Source organism: Bison bison, unplaced genomic scaffold (genome assembly GCF_000754665.1).
Source record: "Bison bison bison isolate TAMUID 2011002044 unplaced genomic scaffold, Bison_UMD1.0 scf7180017864145, whole genome shotgun sequence".
NCBI lineage: Eukaryota > Metazoa > Chordata > Mammalia > Artiodactyla > Bovidae > Bison > Bison bison.
This window is the reverse complement of record NW_011494717.1, coordinates 8,591,681-8,608,180: the sequence shown is the minus strand read 5'-3', so window position 1 is coordinate 8,608,180 and position 16,500 is coordinate 8,591,681. Positions and strand designations below refer to the sequence as shown.

The 16,500-nt window shown below is 47.7% G+C and overlaps 1 protein-coding gene across 1 annotated transcript in view; it reads right to left on the bottom strand.

Moving 5' to 3' along the window:
- KCNK3 (potassium channel, subfamily K, member 3) overlaps window positions 1-16,137 on the bottom strand; it is a 54,857-nt gene extending 38,720 nt beyond the window's left edge. Inside the window, exons 1-2 of the mRNA XM_010840691.1 lie at window positions 16,040-16,137; window positions 12,391-12,531 (exon numbers count right to left, since the gene is read on the bottom strand). Of these exons, the coding sequence (XP_010838993.1) occupies window positions 12,391-12,531; window positions 16,040-16,137 (239 nt within the window). The remainder of the gene's footprint in view (window positions 1-12,390; window positions 12,532-16,039) is intronic.
- Between the last annotated feature and the right edge of the window lie 363 nt (window positions 16,138-16,500).

The window sequence follows — 16,500 nt, the reverse complement described above, 5'->3', positions numbered from 1 at the left end:
CAGAGTCTCGCTTCCTTATCTCCTCGATGAGGTGTCACAGCAGATGATCCCAAGCCTGCTTAACTCCAGACAACTCCAGACTTGGATGGGCTGAGTGAGCAGAATGATTGGAATGCAAATTCCGCTGCCAAGGAGGGTCAAAAAGTCTTTCACAGGACCCTGGCATGGGCCACGAGGAGAGACATGGGAGAGGCCCCAGGGCCCTTGACTCAGGGTGGGTTCAGGAGGCAGCCAGCCACAAGCGGGAGTACCATCAACCCACATCCTGGGCTGACTGTCACTGTGGGTCACTCACTACACTGCTTCTCCCAGGAAGGCCACACACCTATCCCTTCCTTCCTCCATTCATTCAACTAGTATGTATCAAGCATCTGCTGTGTATCAGATGAAGCTTGTTACATTCATTATCTCTAGTCTTTACCACAATCCTGAAAGGAAGAAATAGTTCTGTCCATTTTATAGATGAGGAAACTGAGGCCAAAGGCAGTGCAGAGAATCCCCCAAGGGCATGCAGCTGGGAAGAGCCTTCCTTCTGCCTCCCAAGCCCATGTTCTTCTCCATAACTCTTCAAGCCTCATTTTTTCCCCCACTGTAAATGGGATAGCTACTTATACTACCTTTTGAACAGATTGTTGTAAGGGATCAAAGAGGCTGACATGCATGCAAATCAGACAGTATGAGGCTGTATAACTTCTCCCCTAAGACTTGGGTCTCTGACCAGAGCCTGGTAGGAGGGCCCTATTGACTGGACTTTGTCCCCTGCACCTCCCCTCAAAGTTCTTTGGGTTGTATCAGGTTCTTTGATCTGCCACAAACTTTCTGGTCCTGCCCCTTTGGCCCTGAACTCAGCCTATTGCAGAATTTCCCTCTTGGCATCTTCTGGCTCTTTGGAAGAAAAGTACTGCCTTTCCTGGCTTCCCAGGGGTGGAGGCACAAGTTAGGTTCTACGTAACTAACCACCCCAGAAGCCAGTTCCCCCTAAGCCAGTCTAGAGGAGCAAGTGGTTCACCAGGTCTGGTTTTCAGTGTGAAAGGCTAGGTGTCCACGGTCTGTTCACCTCTGGCTGCCAGGCCAGACTGCTGTGCAGAGGAAAGGTGATGTTATAGGGGAAGAGCTTTGGAAAAGGGGAAAAGCTCTCTTTAGGGGCAAGGCATTTATTATTAATTATGATGAAGCTTGTTCTCACAGTACTTCAGAACCGGAAAGACCTTTAGAGATCATCTAGCCCAACCTTCTCATGTTACAGATGAGGAAACTGAGGTCACGTAGTGAGTATGGGGTCCAGGATATCTGTGCCATGGCTGGGGTTTTTCCTGCTACCTCCCATTATGCTTGAGACAGGACTCCTGCCAACAGAGGAACCCAGTGCCCCTGGAGCCCAGGAGGGCAGCCTAGGTCTCCTCCTCCTGCCCTTCCTCCCTTCCCTCTTTTAAGGAGTGGGGACCAGCTAAAGTTTCTGAGTAACCCTCCAGGACCTACAGGCAGGAGTCCTTTGGGCCAGCCCTCGACCTGGGTGTGATTGGGCCTAAGGCCTCAATGCCTATCCCATTCCCTTCTGTCCAGGACTCCCAAGACTGATCTGTCTGTACCTCCAACCCCCTGACGAATTTGTGCCACCCTCTGCCTAAGGTCAAGTGTCAGAAAGCACCTCTGTCAATCCAGTCTGTTGTAAAGGATAAAAACCGCTCAGCTATGGCTTCTCTACTTTCTTGCATTTTTTTTTTTTTCAATCCGTTGGTGACTCTGGTGGAGGAATCTTTGGGCCAGCAAGAGGGATTTTTTAATATCCTTTAAATTTATACTGGTCAGTCTTCTGTACAAGGATTTTCTGAAATCCTGTCCAGTACAGAGAACACAGGGTGGAGAGCTGAGAGACCTGGGCTGGGGTCCTGGCTCTGCCACCTGCTTGCTTGTGGGCCCGTCACTCATCCCAGGGCGTCTGTTTGCACAGCCATAAATGGAGGGGTTTGGATCAGGGCATGTCTGTTCCCTTCATTTATAACGTCCCATGACCTTCCTGGCCTGCTTCTGCTTCCCTAGTTCTTCCCAGAATCAGATGAAAAGAGAGTATAGCCACTGCTTTTAAGACTTTACTTTGTGAGGAAAAGGACAGTCAAAGTTAGGATGAATGGCACAAAATTTAGTTATCATTAGTTGCTGCGTATTATTATATACTAAATATCACACACATACTATTTTCCTTTTTTTTTAAATTGGGGTATAGTTGATTTATAATGTGACAGTTTGCAGGTTTTCACAGCAAAGTGCATCAGTAATACATATACATATAACCACCTTTTTTAGATTCTTTTCTGTTATAGGCTCTTACAGAGTACTGAGTAGAGTTTCCTGTGCTTATTTTCCAGATTTATATTCTACCCCATTCCTAAGCTCTAGGCACATCCAAAGATGCTTTTCTTTTTTAAAAAGGGGGCGTCACCTTATTACTTTTTAAAGTGTAGCATTTATTTATATTTTGGCTGCGCTGTGTCTTAGCTGTGGCACGTGGGCTCTTCGTTGTGGTGTGCGGGTCTCTCTCTAGTGGAGGTATTCAAGCTCAATAGCTGCAGTGTGTGGGTTTAGTTGCCCCACGGCATGTGGGACTTTAGGTGCCTGACCAGGGATCAAACCTGCGTCCCCTGCGTTGGAAGGCGGATTCTTAACCACTGGACCACCAGGGAGGTCCTCCATTTCCAAGTACTTATATGCTTCACTCTTGGTTCACGTGGCTCCGATCAGCTGGGATGCTGGTACCTCCTTGTCCCCTCTATTATCTCTCTGTTGAACTCCTATTCAGGCTTCAAGACCCAACTCAAAGGCCATACTCTGAACGAACCGTTCCCCAGTTGCCTCCAGTCAGAACCACTGGCTCCTTTGTGCTTTCGCAGGATCCTATGTAAGCTTCAACTAAGTAGACATTGTCTTCATCTCTGTCTCATTATCTTCCTTGGGGCGGGGGGTGGGGAGTTGTACTCACACTACAACTCCCGGAATGGGAGCACTGTACTTTACACATCAGAGTCTACCCACATGTGGACTCAGTACGAAGTGAAGGGCTTAAAGCATCCTTGCTTGCTGGGATAGAAACTGGCAGTGAGGCCAGGGACATAGACTGCAGAGTCTATGGGCAGAAAAGCCCCGGTAATCTGCTTCTGTGACTCTTTCCACACTGATATTTCAAAGACTGGAGCGAGCCCTGCCTGGCTTAGAGGAAGAGGATAAAGATAAATTTGAGAGTCTGGAAGCCCCAGGAAACATGTAGGGAGGGGGCTGAACTGGGAACCCAGGTCCAGGAACTTAGTCCCAGTGATGCCCCCTACTACCAACTAGCTGGCAGACTCGAGAGAGTCACTTTGTCTTTCTGTGCCTCAGTTTCCTTTTCTATAGGATTAAAGTGTTGACTATCTTGAGAAGGCTCTTCCCACTCTGACCTTCTATGATGCTAATGACAGGTCTAGCCCTGTGATTAACAATGCTCATTCTAAAAGGTAGAGAAGGAAATGACAACCCCCTCTAGTATTCTTGCCTGGAGAGTTCCATGGACAGAGGAGCCTGGTAGGCTACAGTCCATGGGGTCGTAAAGATCTGGACATGACTTAGCGACTAACACTTTCACTTTCAAAGGGTTGGGAATGTGGTCTGAAGGATGAGGGGCCCAGAGCCCTCTCTTTAACTTTCTAGACCCCCTTCATTGACCAGTTTGGCTGGAGGACTGTGCAGTGGGTGCTGAGGAAGAGGGAGAAGGGGCAGACCCCTAGTCAGACAAACTGGGGTTCAAATCCTGGTGCTATCAATTACTACCTGGACCAGAGCCTGCCATGAAGTTCTGGCTGGACCAGGCCTAAGCTCGGCAGGGCAGGGATTGATTGGCCTTAGTCCTCTGCATGCTCCACAGTGCTTGGTACAGCCCCTGGCACAGACGGAGCTCTGGAGACACTCCTCCAGCCATCCAAGTGGCCCTGGTGGGGCTAGGTGGGTTGGCAGGGCCTGGAGTCCATGGTCCACTGTAGGAAGGGGTGTCCGGAGCCATCTCAACATCAAGCTGGGGCAGGAGGGTGGAGGAGTGGTGCTGAGAAGGGGGAGGAGGAACCTGGGGACCCAGGAGCAGCGGGAGGTGGCTGACACGGAGAGTTGCCCCAGGGATCCTGGCCCCTGAGGGCAGGTTGATGGGATTCAGGGCACCCAGGGTAGGACCGAGGTGTTTCTTGGTGTGCCTCTGTAGGGAGAGACATGAAGGATTAGTCTGGATTTACAGAGCATTACCAGTCCCAGTGCAGCCGGCTTGCGTTTGTCAAGAAACACTATTTGTTTAACATCTCAAGCCCAAACCAAACACAAAAGGCAGCTGCTCACAGAGGAGAGGCTCTGGGAGCTGTTAGGGGGAGAGTGCTACCCCTGGAGGTGGACACCTGGCTCTGTTCTCAGTCCTGTCCCAGTGGGCTTGGTGGCCAGCTCAGACATAGAGCCGGGTGTCCTGCTTATAGAGTGAGAACCAGCCAGTTTTCATGCAGATGCTGTGGGGACGGGCTTGCTCCCTCAGTTAGCAGAAAGTCTCAGTCCAAAGTCGACACCCACGCACTGGACAGATCCCAGTCTCTGGAGACAACCTTCTTGGTGGTCTCCCTCTTTCACTCAGAATATCACGCAGAGATGAATATCCTCCTGTGTGTCCTTAGGGAATTTCCACTGGGACGCATACTCAGAAGTGTCACGGTGCTTGTGCCCACTGCAGGCCCGAAACACCACCAAGCTGTCCTCTATGTGGCTGTCTTGGTTTTCACCCTCCCCGGCAGCGCATGAGTTGGCCTGCTTAGTCCTCACCGATGCCAGTATGATTCACTTTTCTGTTTTTGCTGCTTGTATGTTTCACTGTTTTGATTTTTTTTTAAACTAATTTCCCCCTTTCTCTCCCTTTCCCTTCTCCTTTTAACATCTCACCTCCCCTACATTACTAGGGTCTTAGGCAGGCCAGCAGGTGATGAGAGAGTGTGATCTGGGAGAAAACCAGCTTCTGTTCTCCAGCCTGGTGTGTGTGTGTGTGTCTAAAGGAGGCTGTGAGCTTGAGACTTTCAATTTCAGGCCTGGTCTCCTTTTCCCTCCTTCTTCTATTTGCCAGCCCTTGTCATTTTCCCCTCCACTCTCATTCTCCTCTCTGTTTGGCCAAGTCTTATAGAACAATTAAAACTAGAGGAAACCTTAGCATGGACAGTGCTGATAAGGAAACTGAGGCCTGGCAAGGGGAGCTGTACCTCCAGACCTCACAGCTTGCCGGGCCAGGGCCGGGACTCGAGCCCAACTCTCCTGACCCGCAAGCCTTTAGCGGCAAGGCAAGTGCCCTAGACTATCTCCCTTCCCATCGTTAGAATTAAGTCCCCTAAGCCTGTCCTCAGTAGAGATTCTGGAGTGGCCATGACCTGTATCTCTGACAAACCTGAATTCTCTGTTGCTGCTAAGGAAAAAAGTAAGCCTGGAGATCTAGTCAACAGCCTCACAAATCTTAAAATCCTCTTTTGCAGGTTTATGGCTTATGAGAAGCAAGCAGAGGCAGCCTGTTCTCAGCACCAAACACAATAATTATAACAGCACTTGCAATGATTAATCAGCCAGTGACTATTGAGTGGAGTCCGTGAGCATGCATGGCAATGTGTGTGTGTGTGTGTGTGTGTTCATCCAGGTGGGGGAGAGGGCAATGGAGGTGACTGTTTCCAGCGAGCAGGTTTTAGATGTCAGCCCCAGTGGAGGGGCTGGGTTGCCAACTTGACGCTCCTTGGGTAGAGAGTCATGATCTGCCTGGGGCTGCAGCTGTTTCTCCTGGGAGAGGAGTCCCATTTCCTGTGGTCCTGACTCAGCTGGGCTGAGCTGGGCTCCTCACCGTACTGGGAGAAAGGAACTGATGACCAGAAGCAGGTTCCAGGCTGGTCAGCCAGATTAACGAGAGGCTTTACCTGCATGATGTATACAGCAAAACCAAGGAACTTGGGATGTTCGGCCTGGAAAAAAGATGCAGAGGACATGTGAGCTGTCACATGGAGGAGGAATTAGCTTTGTTCTGGGTGGCCTAGGAGGGGCCAATGATCTGTGTGGAAATGCTCCAGTGAAAGAGCTTTCGGCTCAAAATAGATGGAACATTCTCTATATCTCTGCAGAAGCAATGGGCTGCCCAGATGTAATGAGCTCCTGGTCAATGAAGGTATGCAGGGATGGTCTGATTTATCCTTTGGGTTCAGAGTTGTTTTTTTTTAATCTTTTTCTCCTTCCAGTTTTTTGAGGTAAAATTGACATATACCACTACGTAAGTGTGAGTTGTACACTATAATGATTTGACTTACATATATCATGAAATGATTACCACATTAAGTGTAGTGAGCATGCATCATCTCATATAGATACAAAATAAAAGAAAAAAAATTTTTTTCCTTGTGATGAGAACTCTTCGGATTTACTCTCTTAACAACTTTTGTATATAACATACAGCAGTGTCCATCATTTATCATGTTGCATACTGTATCCTGGTACTTATTTATCTTGTAACTGAGAATTTGTACCATTTGACTGCCTTCATCTGATACCTCCTCCCTCCACCCCCTGCCTCTGGTAGCCACAAATCTGATCTCTTTTTCTATGACTTTGTTTGTAAAGTATAATTGACCGGTGACACTATGTTAGTTACTGGTGTACAACGGTGATTTTTCTATACATTACAAAATGATCACCACAATAAGTCTAGTTACCATCTGTCACCAAAGATATTACATTATTATGACTATGTTCCACACACTGTACATTTCATACCCATGACTCACTTATTTTGTAACTGGAAGGATGCACCTCTTAATCTTCCTCACCTATTTGGGTTTGAGGCTATTTCAGAAGACTCCAAGGAGCTAGTACAGTGCTGGCTCATGGTAGGCCTGCAAGAGATGCTTTGTCACCTGATTGCTGACAGTACTGAGTTTGGGGGCTGGACTAGATGCACTTCGTAGTTCATTCATGGAACATTTCCTCTGTGCCAGGCCCTTTGACACTGCTGGAAAGGCTACAATTCCCTGGCCCCAGGAAGGCTTGGACCTGGGGTTCTTGTTGAGTCTTCACAGCACTGCTTTCTCTCAGCTCCCCTGCCCATCCCCAGCCCAAGTCCCCTCCACATATACCTGCATCACGCAGAGGCCCAACACTTACAGGTAGGAGTAAGGGCCTAGAGGCCCTAGGGCTCCAGCAAGGGAAATGAGCCTCTGGCAGGCTAATTACTGGGGACTGATTCTATTAGGAAGATAGCTCGCTCTAGGCAAAGCAATTACATCTAATCAGCCCCTTGCAGCAGTCCAAAGGGACAGCCATTTGAGCCAGACACACGCATGACTAGGAACATCAAAGCAGCCGGAGGCTCAGGCCTGGGCTTTGTCTCAGGCCAAGGGCTGCTCAGAAAGTGGTCCCCTGGCCCCTTCCAGGGGCTGCCCAGATCTCAGGCTGCTATGTTGCTACAGCTCCACGAAGCAGCCCTGAATGGAGACTCAATGACCCATACTGATACTCAGCTCTGCCACCAAGGACCTGAGTATCACTGGGGAGTTTGCTTCTCTGTCTCAAGACTCAGTTTCCTTATCTGTCAGATGAGAAGGATGGACCAGGAAGGATCTAGTCCAAGTCTGAAACTGGAGTTCATCTCGATATTGATCTGTATATTTAGAAATGTCCTAAGAGGGAAGATCTAACACTGTGTTCTTATTTAAAAAAAAATAATAACAATAATAAATGGATAAAGAGGCAGGAGGAAACTTTTGGAGGTGATGGATATGTTTATAACATAGATTGTCCTGATGGTTTCATAGATGTATGTATACTTATCTCCAAATGCAACAAGTTGTATACATTAAATATATACAGCTTTTGTGTATGTCAGTAATATCTCAATGAAATGGTTTTAACTAAAAAACAACCCAAAGATGTTAGTCTATCTAGTCTACCTGGTTTGGATTCTAGTCCAGGCTAAAATGAGTTGACCACTAGAAGAGAATTTTTAAAATCCTCAAACATGGAAATATATTCTGCAGGGTCTAATTATTCAGGCTTTCTTTTTTAAAAGCTGAAATAATGTATTTTTTAAATACATTACAAATGCCCTCCTGGAACTTTTTGCCTCTAGAAATTCAATGAAATATGTGTACCCTAAAAACCAGACAAGATTTTTTTGACAGTGAATCTGGCTTCCAGATTCTTTGAGGAAGCTGGGTCATGTCAGTGGGGTAAGGAAAGGGAGAAGAGGTCCCTGGAAGTGAGGGGGTGATAAACAAGATGGAGACAGGAGGGTCCCTGGGCTGACAGCGTCTATTCTACCTGCGCTGGTTCCTTTCCCTGAGGAAGAACTCCCTGCAAGATACCTGGATGCTGTCAGAATGCTGAGGGGGAATTTTTTTTTATGTATTTAAAAATTTTTTTAAATTTTATATTGGCATATAGTTGATTATGCCAGGCTTCCCTGGTGGATCAGATGGTAAAGAATCCACCTGCAATGTGGGAAACCTGGGTTCAGTCCCTGGGTTGGGAAGATGCCCTGGAGGAGGACATGGAAACCCATTCCGGTATTCTTGCTTGGAGAATCCCCAGGGACAGAGGAGCCTGGTGGGCTACAGTCCACGGGGTCGCACAGAGTTGGCCGACTGACAACTAAGTGCAGCACAGCACGTAGTTGATGGACGATGTGTTAGTTACAGGTGCACAGCAAAGCGATTCAGTTATGCACACACATGGATCTAGTCTGTTTCAAATTATTTTCCCTTTTAGGTGATTTCAGAATATTGAGCTGAATTCCCTGTGCTATACAGTAGGTCCTTGTTGGTTATTGCATGTGCCAATCCCAAACTCCCAATTTATCCCACGATCCTTCCCCTTTGGTAACCATAAGTCCGTATCTGTTTCTGTTTTGTAGATAAGTTCATTTGTATAACTTTTTTTTTAGATTCCACATATAAGTGATATCATATGATATTTGTACTTCTCTGTCTGACTTATTTCACTTAGTATGATAATCTCCAGGTCCATCCATATCACTGCAAATGGCATTATTTCATTCTTTTTAATGGCTGAGTAATATTCCATTGTGTATATAAATCACATCTTCTTGTCCATTCATCTGTCAATAGACATTTAAGTTGTTTCCGTGACTTGGCTATTGTGAATAGTGCTGCTATGAACAGAGGGGTGCTTATATCTTTTTGAACCATGTTTTTATCTGGATATATGCCCAGGAGTGGAATTGCTGTATCATATGGTTCCTATATTTTTAGTTTTTAAAGGAATCGCCATACTGTTCTCCATACTGGCTGTACCAATTTACATTCCCACCAACAGTGTAGAAGAGTTCCCTTTTTTTCCACACTCTCTCCAAGAATGTTGAGGAAGAATTTAAACATCAGTCCCTCCCAGCACTAACATTCTAGGATCCTGGGTTGGTACTAAGCAACTGATGTGATCCAAACTCAACATGTGGGCAGCCTAGTGGGGAGGACCAGGATGCAGGAGAGCTTTGCAGTGACCACCTGTGAGACCTGGGCAAGCCATGGCCCTTCTTTGAGCCTCAGCTTCCTCCTCTACAGCACAGGAAAATGAGGGCCATCTCCATGTAGGCTCTTTCACATAGTGGTTGGGGGACTCCAAGTGAGATGATGAATGTGAAACTGAGAGTAATTAATTAATTCTATTAAAAGGTGAGAATGTAAACCAAGAAGCTTCTGTATACCAAAGGAAACTATCAGTAAAATGAAAAGGCAACCTATGAAATAAGAGAAGATATTTGCAAATATTTGCAGAGATATTTGCATATATCTGGTAAGGGGTTAATGTCCAAAGTATATAAAAAACCACACAACTCAATAGAAAAAGGCTAAAGCATTCAGTTAAAATATGGGCAGAGGATCTGAATAGACATTTTTTCCAAAGGAGGTATACAAAGAACCAGCAAGTATATGAGAAGATGTTTAACATCACTAATCACCAGGGAAACTCAAATCAAACCCTTAATGAGCTACCACCTCACACCTGCTAGAATGACTATTATCGAAAAGACAAGAGATGACAAGTGATGATAAGAATGTAGAGAAAAGGGAGCTCTCTTGCACCGCTGGTGGGAATGTAAATTGGTGCAGCCATTATGGAAAAAACAGTATGGAGGTGCCTCAAAAACATTAAAATAGAACTTCCATGTGATGCAGCAATTCTACTTCTGCATATTAATCTTGAGGAAATAGAATCATTATCTCAAACAGTATCTGCACCCCCACTTTCACTGTAGCATTATTTACAACAGCCAAGATTTGGAAACAACCTAAGCATCCATCAGTGGATAAATGGATAAAGAAAATGTGGTATATATACAATATAAAAAAGATATAAAATAGAAGAAAATTCTGCCATTTACAGTAATTTAGATAGACCATGAGGGCATTATGCTAAGTGCAATAAGCCAGACAGTGAAATGCAAATACCATATGACCTCACTTTTATGTAGAATCTTACAATAACTGAACTCACAAGTACAGAGAGCAGATTGGTGTTTATCCAAGGCAGAGGGTGGCATGTAGGCTCAGTGGGTGAAATGGTCAGAGGGTAGAAACTTCCAGTTGTAACATGAGTCCTGGGGGTATAATGTACATCATGGTGACTATAGTTAACAACCCTCTAATGTGGATTTGGAAGTTGTTAAGCGAGGAGATCTTAAAAGTTCTCATAACAAGGAAAAAAATTATAAGTATGTGTGGTGGATGGATGTCAACTAAACTTACTGTGGCAATCATTTAATAATATATACATACATCAAATCATTAGATGTAATATATATATGTCAATTATATCTCAATTTAAAAAAAGAAAAAAGATAAGAATGTTATTATTAACAACAGCTGGAACCCAGGTCTCCCTCTCTAATCCGGCCCTTCTCTCTGTTTTGATTTTCATGACTGTAGCTTGAGAGCAGGATGGCCTTGCTGGAGCAGACCGTGGGGACCACCTGACTTCCAGCTTTCCCTAGCCTGGGTGATCTTGGATGGCCAGCACCCATGTAATCAGACCAAAGCCTTGGTCTGTCATTGAAAAGAAGTCTTGGCACTGACACAACCAGTGGCCTTGCTGCGCCAAGCATAGCCTTTGGGTGTTTGTTGCGGGGAGGAGAAACAGCCTTGATTCAGATGTGGCTTGAGGACAGCTGGTTTCCCTGGATCAGACTGGCAGGAAAGAGGAGGGAGGTGGGATATAGGGGGTGGGGGCACCAAGCTGTCCTGGACTGACCTGCTCATCAGCACCCCCATTAGTCACTTGCCAGGAGGGAGGCTACAAGGAAGAACCATGTTATTCCCCATATTATTCTGAGAATGGTGGGAAGGAAGGCTGGACTGGAAGGCTGTTGGAAAGCCTGGAGTGGCAGCCTAAGAAATCTGCATGGCTGGATGGAGGCAGAGGAGGAATGTGACGCGTGCTGGGGCAGGGTTATTCCCTGAAGAGATCACAGCCCTCAGAGCCAAGCCTGCATCCCTCGGTGTGGGCTCCTGTCTTGTGTGATCTTCCCAGTCTGCCTCTCTGGTCTCATCCCCCTTGCTCTGCTTAGGGCTCTTTGCACCAGCCATTCTGTAATCTTCACAGTCCCTCCAAATGTTTCAGGCTCTTTCTTCCCTTTCTGCTGGAAATGCACATTGTGCCAGCTATAGATATGATCATACTTAGTGTTGCCCTTGGAATGGCAGCATTCCCATTTTACAGATGAAAAAACTGAGGCTCACAACAAAGCAAATGGGCTAAGCTCTTACAGGTAAATAGACAACAGATTCAGTATTCAACCCAGATCAGTTTGACTCCAAATTCTGTGCTTTCCCTCTTTTGCCACACTCCCTCGCCAGAAAAAGATTGAGGAAAGAGCTAGGCAGCAACAGGGCAATAGAACAAAAGGTGCTATCTACACAGAGACTGGCGCATGGCTGGAGCTTACAAATACTGGTTGAGTGAATGAATGAGCAGCTCAGAGAGGAAGGCTGTAGGTGGGGCCAGGACTCAGCACCTGGGTTTGTCCCTGGTGGGACAGATGCTTGACTTTGAGTAGGAAACAGGGCAGAACTGTGGATGAAGCCAAGCGGCACCAGCTTGCCAAGGAGCTGGGAGAAAAAAACGGCCATGAACGAGCTGGACTCGGTGACCGATCCCAGGTGGAGAGGAAAGAGGAGGCCAAGTTGTCCATGGCCCAACCTTAGCATGGTGCCCCAGCACCCAGTCCAGGCAGGGGCTTAGAAGGGTTTCCACAGCTATGCACCTATTGAAGGATGCCTTTGAGGCTTTGATCTAGGTGTCTGGGAGAACAGCCACGTCTCCAGCGCATGGAACAATCTGAAGGGGAAGGGACCATCCCACCTCCTGGGTGGAGGTTGGTCCTGGTACGGGGTCACCGTGGGCAGGCACAGGTGGGTTCCTGGGCTCTGCACTGTGTGGATGTCAGGTGACACAGAGATGGCATCGTCCGGTGATCCATGGAAACCACAGCATGTCAGGGAGCTGCAGATCAGCGAGGAGGCAGCGCTTAGGTGGAAGGGCACCGAGACGTCGGGGAGATGGAAAAAGTGATGTCGTTAAGGAACAATGTGGCCAAAGGAATGAGCTGTAATTTGCTGGATCCAAAAGGACAAACGAGAAAACGGCTGCCAGAGGCCCAGGAGTGTCTGATGATGGCCTGACACGGTCCTGGGGGAGGGACTGAGCTCCAGCCCAAGGCCAGAAGGGAGTCACCCCATAAGCTCTGTGGACCTTTTCTGTCCCCCTAATACCTTGCCAAGCAAACCCTCCAGTCTATTAATAAAGGCTTGATGAATTGAGTCAGGACAAACCTCCTGGCCAAAGAACTCTACCCTCTTTGAATGGAGTGGATCTAAGGAGGCAGCTATGAGGAAGAGGAGAGACCATAGGTTCTTTTTGTTGTTGTTAAATAATTTTTATTTAGTTTTGGCTGTGCTGGGTCTTCGTTGCTGCATGCAGCTTTCTCTAGTTGCGGCCAGTGGGGCTGCTCTCTAGTTGTGAGGGCTTCTTGTTGCAGTGGCTTCTCTTGTGGAGCAGGGGCTCGAGAGCACAGGTTCAGTAGTTGTGGTGCATGGGCTCAGTTGCCATGAAGCATGTGGGATCCTCCCAGACCAGGGATCGAACACGTGTCTCCTGCAGTACTAGGCAGATTCTTAACCACTGGGCACCAGGGAAGTCCAAGAGCATAGGTTCTGAGGTCAGCATGCCTGAGTGGGTTTCTACTTTTTTACTCTAGTCAAGTTGAGAACCTAATTCGCCTTGGGTGGGGCTCCAGCTCACCTGCTACACTGTGGGGCCCAGTCTTCCACAGAAGGGTGTTCTCTCCTGCAAGTCTGGGGCCAGGGAACTTCAGGGTCTGATGGACTGGGATTCCAAGAGGTGACTGACCTCCAGGGACTTCACTGGGCCGTACGAATGGCCACACCAAGGCCTCTGTCCACCCATCAATGGTGAACCCAGACATATGCTCTCCTGTTTGCCCCAAAACTCAGTTTGAAGAGCATATCCAGTATATGTGTGGTCCCATTGTCATCTCCATTTTTTCAAGGAAGCAGGATATCTCCAAGATCCACCTAGATGGTAAGTGGGGGAAGTGGGACTCCTGGGTGGCCCCCCACAACACAGTACTATCTGTACATCTTCCTTCTCTCTCTGCACACACCTGTAAAGTCTCCCCCAGGGCCTGTCATTGTCCTCAGCTGCCAGGTCAGTTCTCCTGAACTCCTTCAACAATAAGTCCCACTTCTTATCTCCTGTATCTGAGCCCTTTCACTCCCAGGCTGGACCAATCTCCAAAAGATTGGGAGAGGGCTACAGAAAGGGAAGCCCGACACCCCTGTATGGAGAGGGAAACACGGCACAGAGCTGGCCTGAGCCAAGGTCAGGCTCCAAGCTTTCTTGTCCTCAGGTCTGGCGAGAGCTGCAGAGAAAGGCAACAGGCAGAGAAACACTGTTCTGTTTTCTTAAGCTCCCAGCTGGGTCTGAGAACACCAAATCCTCTTTGAGAAAACAGAAAGGGGATTAAAAAAAATCAAGATATTAACCTTTTGAAATTGGACACCCCCCTCCATATAGAGATTAATTTCTCTCCTAAGCGGTTTTTTCATTTCTGTAAACATGTTGATTCATGCCAGCATCATGGCCAGCCTGGATTATGGATGGATGGAGAGACAGATGACCTCATCTCAGCCCTGTGCGTACCCAGGTATATGTGTGTGCACATGCACACACGCACACACACACCTGGAATAGCAGAGAGCCCTGGACAAGGAGTCGCAGATATTGGGCTTTATTTCCAGCTCTGCTGCTGAACCTCAGATTCTCATCTGTAAAAGGGATGCTTGGACCAGCCAGGTTTCTCAGATTCCTTACCAGCTCACTCTCTGGCTCTGCCTAGCAGTGTAGGTTGCCCCCTCCACCCTCACCCCACCCCGCCCCCTGCTTCTCAAGGGCCCTGCATGTTTCTCCCAGGATTTCTCAGATAGCTTTCAGGCCTGAACAGCAAGCACAGGCAGGGCGGGGGAGGGGAAGCATGCACTTTGGTTCTGTGTGGGGCCAGAGCAGCTTTTATGGTTACTTCAGCTCTGCTATAAATGCAAAGTCACCTGTAAAACACCCAGCACGTGATCTGAGAACATGGTTGGTGCTTCTCCAAGCCGATTCCTTCCCTTTCCGCTTCCTCTTTTTAGTTTACCTGGGTGCTCACACCCATCTGAGGCCTGGTTCCTTTCATCAGCCTCATCCGCTGGAGAAGCCACGTTTTTTTCTAATTTTAGGTTCCCCTCGGCATGTGTCACGTGGCTCTAGGATGAACTAGAGAATGGTTCCCATTGCTTTTATGATGAAGAGCTGGCTCCTCGGCATGGCCTGCAGGGGGCTCTTGTGGATCCGCACTCCTAACCTCCAGGCTGGCCTGGCAGTCCTGCCACTCTGGGCTTTGGGAGCCTCTTTCATATCCCATCCTGTCATGCTGCTTCCTCCATGGCTCCACGTGAACTCTGTCTCCGCCCAGGTTGACCCCTGTGTCCACCTGGTGCACACACCTGCTCTTCTGATGGTCCTGCCTCCAGGAAGTCCTCCTTGACCCCAGGGAGGTTACATCCCTTCTGCTGTGGTCCTCTGTTCCCCTTTCCTTCCAATGACAAAACATCATCATAATGAAAAGACCGGTTGTACCTAAAGCATCAGATGTCTACCTTCCTCACTGGGCCATAAATGCCAGGAGGGCAGGGACAGGCCAAGTGTCTGTTTGATTCAACACTGCTCAGTGTCTGGGCTCCACAGTAAATGAATGAGTCCAACTGAGTCTAAAATCACTCTCTTTAAACTCAGCTTAGAACCTTCTATGAGGTCCAGGCAGAACATTTCCTAAAATAGCTTCACTCTTCTCTTCTCTAACTCTGACCTCCACTAAAGGTTTTCTCTTTTCCCTACTGATGCCACAGATTCTCAAAACCTCAATTTCTTTTTAAATATACTTCCGACCTGCCTACACCAACAGCCCAACCAAGCAACAGTTTTCGTATCCACATTTCAGTTCCTTCCACCTTCCGGCAAGCCCAATCATTTCCAAACCTTGGTTGTGTTCTGATTCTTGAGGCTGCAGCCAGCTGTGGTTATTCTCAACTCTTGCTGTCACGGGGGAGGAGGGTAGATGTGGGCTAGCCCTGACTCAGCGAGGACCGGGAGAGAGGCGCTGAGTGTCCTCAAGGGCCTTGGGTAGGGCTGGGCCACTGAAGTGGTCTGGTTCTGGCTGGAGCAGAGGTTATGTGAATCCCTGTTAGACAGTCCTTTTGGCCAGTGTTCCTCAAAGGATGCTCATAGAACAATGGTGTCTTGAGATGTTTTGCAAAAGAAAAATCCTGTGCTCCAACACATTTGGGAAATTCTGAGCATCATTCAGAGTTAGTTCTTGTTTGCAAGCTTCAGATGCTAACTCTGCTAATTTAAGCTTAAATGGGATTTCTTCTAAGAATCTTGGGTAGCTCACAGAATCTCCTGCGGGGTCAGAAAACCAAGGTCGGAGGCAGAGCAGCCAGGAACAATGCCCAAAGTCATATTGTAGCACTGGCCCCAGGAAGACCCCATGGTTGCTGATGCCAAACTTGTGCTTTATACTGCAGCTTGTGCCACCGGCTCTACCAACACTGGAAGCTGCTTCTAGAACTGCCATCACTGTAGCCTCTGGGAACAGATTGTAACTGCTGCCACCACTGCTGCCATCACCCCCATCAGAGAGGCATCTGCACAGTCCCTGCTTCCTGGCATCACGGTCTAGGGGTGGAGTGAGGTCACATGCCTGCACCGTAGCTCGAGAGGCTGGGATGCTGTGAGTTCCATATTTCACTTTCTGCTTCTGTACTGGGAAGCAGCCTCTGCTTGAGCACGCAGGGGGAATCCTCGAACATAGGAAGGGAGGGCAGATGCTGATTGGTCCAAAATGACCACTGT